Source organism: Rhinatrema bivittatum, chromosome 1 (assembly GCF_901001135.1).
Source record: "Rhinatrema bivittatum chromosome 1, aRhiBiv1.1, whole genome shotgun sequence".
NCBI classification, from domain to species: domain Eukaryota; kingdom Metazoa; phylum Chordata; class Amphibia; order Gymnophiona; family Rhinatrematidae; genus Rhinatrema; species Rhinatrema bivittatum.
The window spans coordinates 746,634,803-746,647,106 of NC_042615.1; the positions used below are offsets into that span (position 1 = coordinate 746,634,803).

A 12,304-nucleotide genomic window follows, 5' to 3' on the forward strand; every position below is an offset into this window, starting at 1 on the left:
CCAAAGTGCTGTGGTTGGTCCAAATCAGGCTACAAAACCATTTGTCTGAGCATGAGCACTGTGATTGGAAGTTTTCCTTTGGTTGGAGGTATAAGACCCTTTGGAGTGGAAGGAGTTTGTTACTGGTAAATCCCAATAGGCCTTCAGCCTGCATCATTGGGATAAGAAAAGACAGTAGCCCTGCTAGAACTTTCCCAGACCTAGAGGGTACTGCTTTGATGAGAAGAGGATTAGAAGAGAGGAGTTTTGTCTTTTACGAGAGTGAGCTGTGTTTTGACCTGCTCCCACCTCCAGAAGGCTTTTACCCCTCTTCCTGAGGGGAGTGGGGTTGGGTTCCTGTGCTGTGTGATCAGTTAAAGCAGGGTCTGCAGTTGTCTGAGATGCTACTTTGCCCTGCAGCCAGTGAAAGTGGGGACTGCAGCATCTGAGAAGTAAGAACTTTTCTGAGTTTTTCTTGTCTTAGATAGGAGGGAGTTTTGTAATTCCACCATCATCTCCCTTCCTAATTTAGAGAAAAAATGTTTCCATTTTCCCAAACCGGGGAAAGAACACTTGCTCGAAGGTGGAATATGGATAGGAAGACTGTGGCATGTGGAGTTATCATTCTTCTTCTGTTCATGATGATGATATTTGTTATTTTGACCTGGATTCTAATTGTAAGTTACTCTAAAATATTTGTTGAATACCACTCCAAATTGCTGTCTGTTTTTCCAACCAAGAACCAGCTTGCTGAGACCTGCCCTTGTGAGTACAATTGAAGAGTGAGTAAGAGACTGTACAAGGTACCTAAACACAAGAAGCTGAGACCCTAAAGGCTTGTCCTCTTCCCTACCGGTTGGACACTGGCACTCCTGTGGCTGGCTGCTGCAGAGAAGAGTGAAAATTCTGGGACAGTGAGATGGCCCTGGGACTGTGTGACACCCCCCCCCCCCCCTGCATTAGGGACCTCAACCCAAGAGAGCAGTTATATATGATAATATAGGAATGCACCATTTGAACCTTCCCATCTTTGGGGACTTGAGTCCTGCTTTGGACTCCATATGTGGTAGAATGCTAAGGATTTTGGAACTTCACTAAAGGGAGAAATATTCAAGGGCCCAGTATTTTGTTGACGGTTTGTGGAATGTGGTTAACATTGTTGTTTGATCTTCTCATGCTCTCTGGCACCTTCCCCTGGTCATGTGAAACGTGTTGGGAATGGTTGCAGATGTCTCTTTATGGTTTCATTTGAAATTTTGAACTCTGGACTTTTTTGGTTCTGTGTATCTTGTATGTTTCTGTGTTTGTATGTGGGCGATGTCTGTGTGTCTTGTATTGCTTATATGATTTTTGTATTGTACATGAAGGATTTACTTATTAAACTTGCAATTATTCTGAATTGTTTTTTATTTTTTGACATATTCCTTTGTTAAGCACATTAAATTTGAATTATATTATTGATTGACAGATTGCATTTAGCATTAATCTCCTCTACTAATACCTCCATCTCAATCTCACAACCTTGTTACATAGTTAATACCAGACTAGCTTTATCTCTTGCTAATATAAAGAAGCCAGAATGGAAGGCCATGAAAACTTTGAATAAAGAGAAAAAAAACTGGATGCAGGGGATAATCTGGGGCCATCTGAAGCTGAGGTTATTGATGTAAAAAAGAATGACAGAACCAGCAAAGTGTAGGCATGGTAACCGGTATAATGTAATTTCCGAATTAGGTACAATTAGGTACAATTTTGAAAACAAGAGAGCTGTACATAGGAAAATAGCAATAAATCTATTATCAATCCCAAGCTAGAAGTATTTACATTAATATCAGGAATATGAAAACCATGCCAATGGATTAATTAGCTTTAATTTTTAATTCTTTGCTTTTTCTAGGCCGGTGTATAAAGAGCAGGCTTCTGTGCAACAATGATAATGACTGTGGAGATTTTTCTGATGAAGTCTGCGATGATTCAGATCCTAAACCACCCTGCCGCAATTTGGAAATTGAATTGTCAGAGATTGGAAGAACTGCTGGAAATGGGTATGTACCATCCTCTAAAGCAGACCAGCAAATAAGTTTAGTCAACTACATAGATAACTTTTGAAAAGTTCTTTCACTAGAGCGTGCTCCTAGGTGCCTAATATGAATGTACTGTCTTATAATCAAAATATTTATTTTTGGTTTTCTATATGAATCTGCATTAGCTTTATTAAGATATCGAAACAGTATACACCAGCTTGTCTTATGGCCCAGGTTGTGGATTCAGGACAAGAACGAAGTGACCCTAAGGGCAAGTTAAACATCTTGGGTTCGATATGACTATGGATTTAGTAAGGGACAGATTCTTCTGGTCTTGCATGAGACATGATGTAGAAGATTACTGCAAGTGCTGCCTAAGGTGCATTCAGAGTAAGACATTGCTTCTGAAAGCTGTCTACATGGAATATATTGAAAGTATAGGAATTATGGATTTAACATGCATCAACTTTTTATATATTGAACCTGATGAAGACAACATAGGCAAAATTATTGTAGTAACACACCATTTCACTTGCTTTGCTCAAGTCTACCCCCACCAAAGGCCAGAGGGCTGCCACAGCCACTAAAGTCCTCTGTGAAAGGTTCTTCATCCATTATGGAACTCCAAGAAGAATTCATTCCGATCAAGAGCAACAATTAGAAAACAAGCTAATTTATGCATTGCTATCCATGTAGAAAGTACAGAAAACTAGAACAACGCCCTATCTTCCTCAGAGTGACTCTCAACAAGCAAGGTTTAAAAGAACCCTGTGGGACATGTTGGGAACCCTGAACCCAAAGCAGCAGGTCCATTTAATAAATGCCTAGAAGGAGAGACCATACCATTGGCAGAAGAAGCGGGAAGAGGAACATGTCCTCACCACAAGAAGAGGAGGTATTGTCCCTGGGCCTGCAAAGCAGTGAAAAGCAGAGGAAGAGGAGGAACAGCAGCGTGGGCCGGGGCCATAAGAAGCAGCAGTAGACGAGCAGCATGCATCCGCCCACTCAGCAAACAGTAACATCGGCCCCAGTCCCTGCTCCACTTTAGGAAGCGGAGCAAGAGACAAAGAAACATCAGTCCCCACAGACCTGAAGAAAGAGGAACAGCACTGTAGGCCATGAGGGCTAAAGGATGATACTGTTGTTGTGGGCCCTGTGCTTCTGGGGGAGGGGCAGTGAGTGACACAGCATGTCCGTGTGTATATGTGTGTATAAGAGAGGGCATATCTGTGTGTGTGTACATGTATGAGAGAGAGGACATGTCTGAGTGTGTGTGTGCACGTATGAGACAGAAAGCATATCTCTGTGGGGTATATATGAGAGAGAAAATGTCTGCGAGTATGTATGAAAGAGAAAGCACGACAAATGTTGCAAAATGCTACCGCGCGCATCCTCACTAACACACGAAGGTCAGAACACATCACCCCCATACTCAAAGATTTGCACTGGCTGCCGGTTGCTCAAAGAATCACTTACAAAGTGTTATCATTAATACATAAGACCCTACACACTGAAAATATGACCTGGCTCAATAATGCCATCCATTTTCGCAAGTACTCCAGAACCCCTAGAGCACAACATGCAGCCACACTACACACACCCTCTCACAAAACTATCAGACTCGACACAACTAGAAAACGTGCCTTTGCCATAGCCGGCCCCTCTTACTGGAACAGTATGCCTCCTGATCTTCGTCAGGAATTATGCCCGAAAAAATTCAAGCAAAAACTCAAAACTTGGCTATTCTTAAAAGCCTTTGCATAAAGTATACAATATCGTATTCCATCATTTCCGACCTCCCCCCCCCCCCCAGCTTCTCTAGTCCATCGACTTTTATCCTGACATCTTTTCCTTTCTCCGATACACCTGCCCCTCTGACCCCCCCCCCTCTCTTAACGTGCTACTTATATCCCTACAACCTCGACTTCCCCCTCTGGAAATGCTCCCTCCTCTAAAGGTTATTACTTCTGCAATCTGCCATGCATCCTGCCTCATTTTTTTGAATTTCTCCTCATTTTTTCCTTCCCCCCCCATGCATTCCCCACATGATTAAGTTCTGCGTTCTTCTGCGTTCTGTAAATTTTTGTACTATTCTCCTGCATTCTCTAATGTACTTCCAATAATATCTCTATAAATATGTTTCCTTTATTAATCTTATTTAACTAACCATTTAATGATTGTTTATTTAGTTACCCCCCCCGTATGCATTATTATTCATTACTATGTTATTCGCTCTCTCTTAACATTAAGAAACATGGTTGACTTTCTTTCTCCTAAGTTGAACCTTAATTGTAATGCACTGCCCCTAATCTCTGTTTTTCTAGCGTCGTTGCGAAACATTGTTAACTGTAAACCAACATGATATTACTAAACGAATGTTGGTATATAAAAAACTTCAAATAAATAAATAAAAGCATGTCTGTGTGTGCATATATATATGAGAGAAAGCATATCTGTGTGTATGTATACATGTATTTATATATTTATTTTAGCATTTTTATATACCGATAGCCTTTTGCACATCGTACCGGTTAACAGATAACAAATGGAAGGCCACTGGAAGAAGGTACATCCTTTTACAATGAACGCATAACATTAACAGATAAAACAACTTAATGAAACTTTGGATAGTTAAACAGGACATTAGGGAAAATAACGTAAGAGATAGAGAGCAGAGAGAGTAAAATGATTATTAAAACAGGAGGGGGCAAAGAAGATATAACAAATTTACACAGTAGTCATTTGAGGGCAGATCTGAGATGATAAAAGACTGAGTGAGTAACATAGGTTTGTATGCTGTGGTTCGAGACTGTTTAGGTGAAGGCCTGCTGAAATAGCCAGGTTTTTAGTTTTTTTTTTTAATTTGGGGGTGACTGTTTCTGTGCGTAAATCATGAGGCATGGAGTTCCAAAGGGTTGGGCCAGCTAGTGAGAAAGCTCTTTTAGTGGTATAGGTGAATTTAGTGGATTTGGGGGGGGGTGGGGGGGGGGGAGATGTAGAGTGCCTTGGTGGATGGTATGCGTTGGCCTAATGGAGGTGTGGAGTGTGAGGGGGGGGGGTTGAGCCAGTGAGTATTTTCATTTACTAGAGATTTGTGAATGAGGGATAGGGCTTTGTACTGTACTCTAGAGTTGATTGGTAGCCAATGTAGGTCTTTCAGTGTATGACATTTATGATAGACAAGGCATGTTTGTGTGTATGTGTGAGAGAGAGGTCATGTTTATGTGTGTGTATGCGAGAGAGGGCATGTTTGTGTGTGTGTGTATGAGAGAGAGCATGTTTGTGTGTTATATGTAAGAGAGAGAGCGAGCATGTGTGTATATGTATGAGAGAGAGAGCATGTCTGGAATGTATGACAGAGGGCATGTCTGTGTGTATATATGTATGACAGAGAGAGCATGTCTGTGAGTATGTATGAGAGAGAGCATGTCTGTGTATGTATGAAAGAGAAAGCTTATCTGTATATATGAGAGAGAGCATGTCTGTGTGTGTACATATGTATGACTGAGAGAGCGCATGACTGTGTGTATGTATGAGAGAGAGAGCATGTGTATGTATGAGAGAGGGCATGCCTGTGTGTATGAGAGAGCATGTTGATGTGTATATGTAAGAGAGAGAGAGGATATGTGTATATGTATGAGAGACAGAGCATGTCTGTGTACTTATGACAGAGAGGGCATGTTTGTGTGTGTACATATGCATGACAGAGAGAGCGCATGTCTGTGTGAATGTATGAGAGCACATAGCTGATTCCAGCAGAACTGTGATGTTCTCCTCTTCCTGCCCCACTGGCCACCCTGCTCCTCTTTTAAATGGCGGATACTGGGGCCTCATTGCTCTGCGCTGTCTCTGAGGGGACATCACTGCCAGCCACCAAAATCCAAATCAATATCATCAACAAAGGTCCACGATGTCATGCCATTGTTGATGATATCGTTGCAAGGCCCTGGCAGGCAAGAGATAATGAGGCAAATTTGATAGGAGGAGGGCCGGAGAAAGTCTGTCGTTGGGCTAGGTTTGGTCTGCATGCCCACTCCTTCTCTAGGATATAGATGTTGAGATCTTTAAGTCTCTCCTTTTATGTTTCATAACAAAGGCCACTGACCTGATCATTTTAGTAGCCACCCTCTGGTCTGACTCTTTTATATCCTTTTGAAGGTGCAGTCTCCAAAATTGCACACAGTATTCCAATTGAGATCTCACCAGGGACTTATGTAGGGGCAAAATCACCTCCTTAATCCTGTTGACCATTCTTCTCCCTATGTGTTCATGCATTTTTCTGTCTTTTGCCATCATCTTATCCACTTGTTTTATCACCATGAGATCAGTGGGTAAGATTCCACCTAGATCCTATTCTTGTTTTGTGCATAGAAAAATATCATTCCATACTGTGCCATTCTCTTGGGGGTTTTTTCCAGTCCAAATGGAAATAGCTTAAAATCTTAGCTGCAAGACTCTAGACTTGGGTTAAGTGACTCCAGTCCTTGAGTGCCCCATACAGGTCTGGTTTTCAGGATATCTACAATGAATATGCATGAGGTATGTTTGCATATAACGGAGGCAGTGCATGCAAATATTTCTCATGCATATTTATTGTGGATATCCTGAAAACCAGACCTGTTTGCGGCACTCAAGGACTGGAGTTGCCTACCCCTGTTCTAGATCATTTCTCAAGCTTTGCTAGATCATCACAAACATAAGAAATGTCACATTCCAAGAAATTCTAATGAGCTGTCCCCAGTCCCACAGGGAGGTGAGGTCTTGTTAAATATTCATTTACTAGTGGCAGCAAGACAAAACACTGCACGATATTGGAAATCTGAACTTAAACTTTCAGTGAATAGTTGGCTACAACTTGTTTGGAAGGTGTTTACTATGGAACTAATCATATTTTATGTGAGAAACAAATATATGAATTTGCCAAAAGCAGAGTCTCCATTTCTAAAATTGGTAGGAGGAAAAGAATTCTGCTGCTTCTGTGAATGGACACTGAGTAGTTCTCTCTTTTTTTTTCTCTTTGTTCTTCTCCTGCTTCTTTTTCTTTTCCTTTCCTTCTTTTCTCTTTCTACCTACTCTCCTCACTTTTTTTTATCTTTCTATATCTCCTTTTAGCTTTCTCTCCACCTTTTTGTCTTTACTGGAGGGAAAGAGTGCTCCATGCAGAAGGAAGTACAATTCTCTATGAGAAGAGAATGGGGTAGTAAAATGGGGAGTGGGGTATTGAGGGGGGGGGGGGGTCGGGGGAGGGTTAGGAATACAGGACACCAGGCTCTTTTTTTATCAAGTGCACTGGTTTATTAACTTCTTTGGCACCTTCGGGTTGACGGGCTTGGGTCTAGGCTGGGAGGCCCGAACCCTTTTTACATCAGGATGTTTGCTGTACCATTTTTTTTTTATTTGATGTTATCTATCATGTCGCAGTCTGTAATTCGTATTAGCTCATGGAATGTTTCAGGAATAGTCTCGGTCATTAAGCGATATAAAATATTACAGTCTTTGCAGAGACACCAAGTTCACATTGCTCTCTTGCATGAAATTAAATTGGATGAATTGGAACTTCAAAAACTGCGCCGTATGTGGGTTAATCAAGTAACTCAGCGCAGAGCTCCGCTAGGGTGGCAGGGGTCGCTATCTTGATAGGTAAACAGCTCCCTTTTCAATTGGAACGTGTGCTGTCTGATGATGAAGGTTGGTATCTTATTTTAATTGGGCAGCTTTACGGGCAGGATTTTACCATCTGCAATATATACGCCCCGAATGTGGACAACCATAGAGGCGAATTTTAAAAGGGTAATGCGCATGCCAAACCTATTTTGCATAGGCCCGGCGATGCGCGCAAACTAGCTCCGGGACGCACGAATGAACTGGGGCTTTGTGAAAGAGGCAGGGCGGGGGCAGGACAGAGGCCTAAAATTTCAGAGCAGCCTCGGAGGGAATGGGGAAAGCCATCGGGGCTCCCCTAGGGCTCGGTGCATGCAAGGAGCACTAGTGTGCACCCCCTTGTGCGCACCAACTCCGGATTTTATAACATGCGCACGGCTGCATGCATGTTATAAAATCAGGCGTACATTTGTGTGCACAAATGTAGGCCGTGCGCGTAGGTTTAAAAATCCGGCCCATAGTTTTTTTGCTTGCCTGATTACTCTGCTGGCTGCTAATGCTAAGGGCCTATAAGGGCCTATAAGATTCAGGCTGATTTGGGTCTTTATTTTCCTTTGGTATAACCGTAATATAAGCCAGGTTATGATAAAAAGGAGAGGCAGGGTGAACAAGGAGATCATTAAGCATGTCAACAAGAGGTAATGCAATGTGAAGGGAAAGAACTTTGTAGAACTCAGCTGGGTATCCATCTGGACCCGGAGCCTTCAAAGCTTTGGCCATTTTAATCACGGTTTGTATCTCCTGGGATTGGATAGGGTGATTACGAATGGTTAATTCAGCCTCGGAGAGGCGAGGCAGCGCAGAGTGAGCTAGGTAGTCTCCGAGGGCCATATGATCAACCAGGTCTGCCTGGTATATCGTCCGATAGTATTAACGGAAAACTTCTCCCATTTTTATATCTGTATTGACTAATGGTCCCTGAGAGGTAAGCATCGTTGCTATGTGGGTTTTACTTCCCCAATTTTTAGTCATGTTTGCGAGCAACTTTCCTGACTTATTACCATAATGATAGTATTTAGCCTTAAAATAAAAGGCAGACTTCAGGGCCCTCTAGTGCAGCAAGGAGTTCAATTCATACATAATGGCATGTAAAGAAGATTTAGTGACCTCAGACGGCAACTTCTCATATTTACGTTTGGCGGATTGTAATTGGTGTTCTAGATTACGAATTTGTTGTAATTGAGCCTTGTTTCTGCGAGTGGTATAGGCTATAAAAATTCATGGCCAGATACTTTGTCAACTATCACACTTTATTTATCTACTATTAGTACTTGGCTTTCCCACAATAGATTAAAATTGAACCCTGCTAAAACTGAACCACTTTACTTAACATCTGTATCCTGTTCCACAATCAGCCCTCCCTCCCACCTATTATTTAATGGTACTTCTATTCCGATTCAAAATAATGTCACTATTCTAGGAGTGCTGTATTACGTCACAGAGAGACCACATACATAGAAATATAATTTATCATTTATTAGAAATCACAAGGTATTCACCTATCTAGACATTTTAAAATCTAAACTCACACATTCAACCACCATTCACACACCAACATAAAAATCTATATTGCACAGACGATATTCATCAATCCTAAATTACAATTAACAAGTATACATCATTTTTACTACATTCAAGTTATTCATATACAATTTATTCAAATGTTTCTTAGTGTTTTTCTTGTGTGTCCAACAAAGGATCTCCTTGTTTCGCCTTCCAATCAGGCTTCCTCAGGGACTTAATCTGATAAAGCCGGTTATTTATCTCTCAATGTTTATATCTTGAGACTTTTGTTCTTATTCCACCACTAAAAAAACTAAAAACAAGAAAATTTTTTATATTCCAAAAGTCAATCAGCATAAATCAATAATCGTTATATCAACCCAAAGCTTACCTCTCATAAGGTACAAATCTTCACACTTCTCATTCTACCATCGGTATAGCTCAAGGTTATTTCCAGATAAACATGCCTTCCCAAACCAGCTTTTGATCACTACAACAAACAACCGAAACATTATACAGATTTTTATGTTGGTGTGTACAATATAGATTTTTATGTTGGTGTGTGAATGGTGGTTGAATGTGTGAGTTTAGATTTTAAAATGTCTAGATAGGTGAATACCTTGTGATTTCTAATAAATGATAAATTATATTTCTATGTATGTGGTCTCTCTGTGACGTAATACAGTTATGCGATATCAGAGAGTTGTGTAAAAAGAATTTCCCTCTGTTTAATTACCTTGTTGGTTACTACTATTCTAGGAGTGATCATCAATTCTGATTTATCTTTGACAAAACACATTTCTATGGTCATTAAAAAAATCTTTTTACAAACTTCATCTTTTGAAGCATTTATGTCCCCTGTTATTTCCACAAGATTTTTGTACAATATTGCAATCATTAATATTTTCAGGTTTAGTCGACTGCAATGCCCTCTACATTGGCTTGCCCGACTCCTCAATACACCCACTACAATTAGTGCAAAACTCAGCAGCTAGAATTCTTGTTGGTTCATCTCGCAGAAATCATATCTCGCCTATACTTGCTTCCCTTCACTGGCTTCCGATAAAATTTAGAATCATATATAAAGTTTTAACAATTATTCACACTCTCATCCATAATATTTCTTCTACTTGGTTTTGTACGACTCTACACATTTATAAACCAGCTAGACAACTGCGATCTTTATCAAAAAATCTCTTAGATGTACCTACTGTCAAACTAACAAGACTTGAATTTACTCGTAAAAGAGCTTTCTCTGTAGCAGGCCCCTGCCTTTGGAACTCTCTACCAGACTCCTTGAGACTTATACCATCATTGCAACAATTTAAGAAATCCTTAAAAACGTATTTGTTCCAAAAAGCTTTTAGTACTTCCTCTTCAAAATGATCATTCACAATACACTCATTTATAATTATCACCACAATTTTCTCTACCAGTTCATACCAATATTCCATCCCTGAGGCGCTCTGTGACGTTAATAAAAATAGTATATCCATGGCCTGTTTACCTGTTCCACCCCACAAGATATTATAAACCTCTATGATATCTCCTCTCATCTGCCTTTTCTCCAGGCTGAAGAGCCCTAACCTGTTTAACTTTTCCTCTTAGGGAAACCACAGAGAAATTTTAGATCCGCTAACACAGGCCTCTTGGCAATCCCATCGGTAAACATGGTACATTTAAGTCAGGTTAGAGATAGAAGTATTTCTTTGGCTGGCCCTAAACTGTGGAATGAGCTGGCCCTAAACTATGGAACGAGCTTCCTATGGAGTTGAGGCTCCAGGCTTTTAAAAAGAACTTGAAAACTTGGCTTTTCAGAATTGGGTTTAATGAGAGTAACTGAGAACTGTTTTAATTATTTTATTTTATATACTATGCAGCTACCTTTTTTTTTTTTTTTAACCAATGGAGAGTGCTAGACAAAAAAAAAACTATGAATATGAGGACACTTTGCACTGATCTTATATCATGAATGTATTTTATTTTATTATGATTTAGTTTTATTTGATTAATTTAATCCATTTCAGTGAGGTGTTTTTATCTTATTTTATTTTAATTTGTGACTTTTATTTTGATAAGTTATTAGATGTGTTTTACATGAGGTTAAACTGTATTTTAATGCATTTTATGATTGGAAGCTGTTGTGATAGCCTGTCTGAAACGACGGTATATAAGAATTTTATAAATAAATAAATAGATCATTTTGGAAGCCCTTCTCTATATCATTTCTAATTCTGAGATGGGGTGGCCAGAACTTCACATAATATTCAAGACATGGTCTCATCATGGATCAATACAGAGGCATCATGATATCCTCTGTCTTATTATCCATTCCTTTACAATAATACCTAATATTTTATTTTAATTTTTACCCACTGTTGCACAGTGGCTGAGGATTTTAAATAATTGACCATCATGATTCCAAGATCCTTTTCCTATTTGGTGACATTTGGCATGTGAAACAATAGTTTGGATTATTCATCCCAATATGTATTACTTTGCAGTTGTCCACATTAAATTTCATCTGCCAAGTAGTTGCCCAATCACTCAGTTTTGCTAGGTCCTCCTGCAATTCCTCACAGTCCATTTGTGATTTAACAAATTTTAATTTATTTGTGTCATCTGCAAATTTGATTAGATGATTTATAAATATAAAAAACCCTAGTCCCAGTAAACATCCCTTTGGCAGTCCACTATTTACTTTTCTCTATGGAGAGAAATGACCATTCAGTCCTACTCTCTCTCTTTAATTTACTGATAAGTCTCTTATGGGGAACATTTTTGAATGCTTTCTCAAAATGCATCTGAATTACAAAATTCTCCTGTATGCATTTTTTTTTTTTTTGTAAATTTTCTTTGAGTCTGCAAAAATACACACCATCCTGTGTTAGGACATATAACAACAGAGCAACATTTCACAGATGCATCAACCTCAGGACAGCATGAACTTGACTCATATTATCCTTAAAGAAACACTTCTACACACTCACCACATTCATACCTCATTCACACACATAACTGGCCGTCACTGTTGATTACCATTCGAGTTTAATCCCCAGTGTAACATAGCGCTACCCACAGGATCTAGGAAGCTTAAACATGTCCCTTATATACCTTTCAGCACCTAAGACCAAAGA

General features: G+C 39.8%; 1 protein-coding gene across 2 annotated transcripts in view; it reads left to right on the forward strand.

The window, feature by feature from the left end:
• C9 (complement C9) overlaps positions 1-12,304 on the forward strand; it is an 80,145-nt gene that overhangs the window by 36,664 nt on the left and 31,177 nt on the right. For both annotated transcript variants that reach the window (XM_029578302.1, XM_029578312.1), the window contains exon 4: positions 1,877-2,024. In XM_029578302.1, coding sequence (XP_029434162.1) covers positions 1,877-2,024 — 148 coding nt within the window. The remainder of the gene's footprint in view (positions 1-1,876; positions 2,025-12,304) is intronic.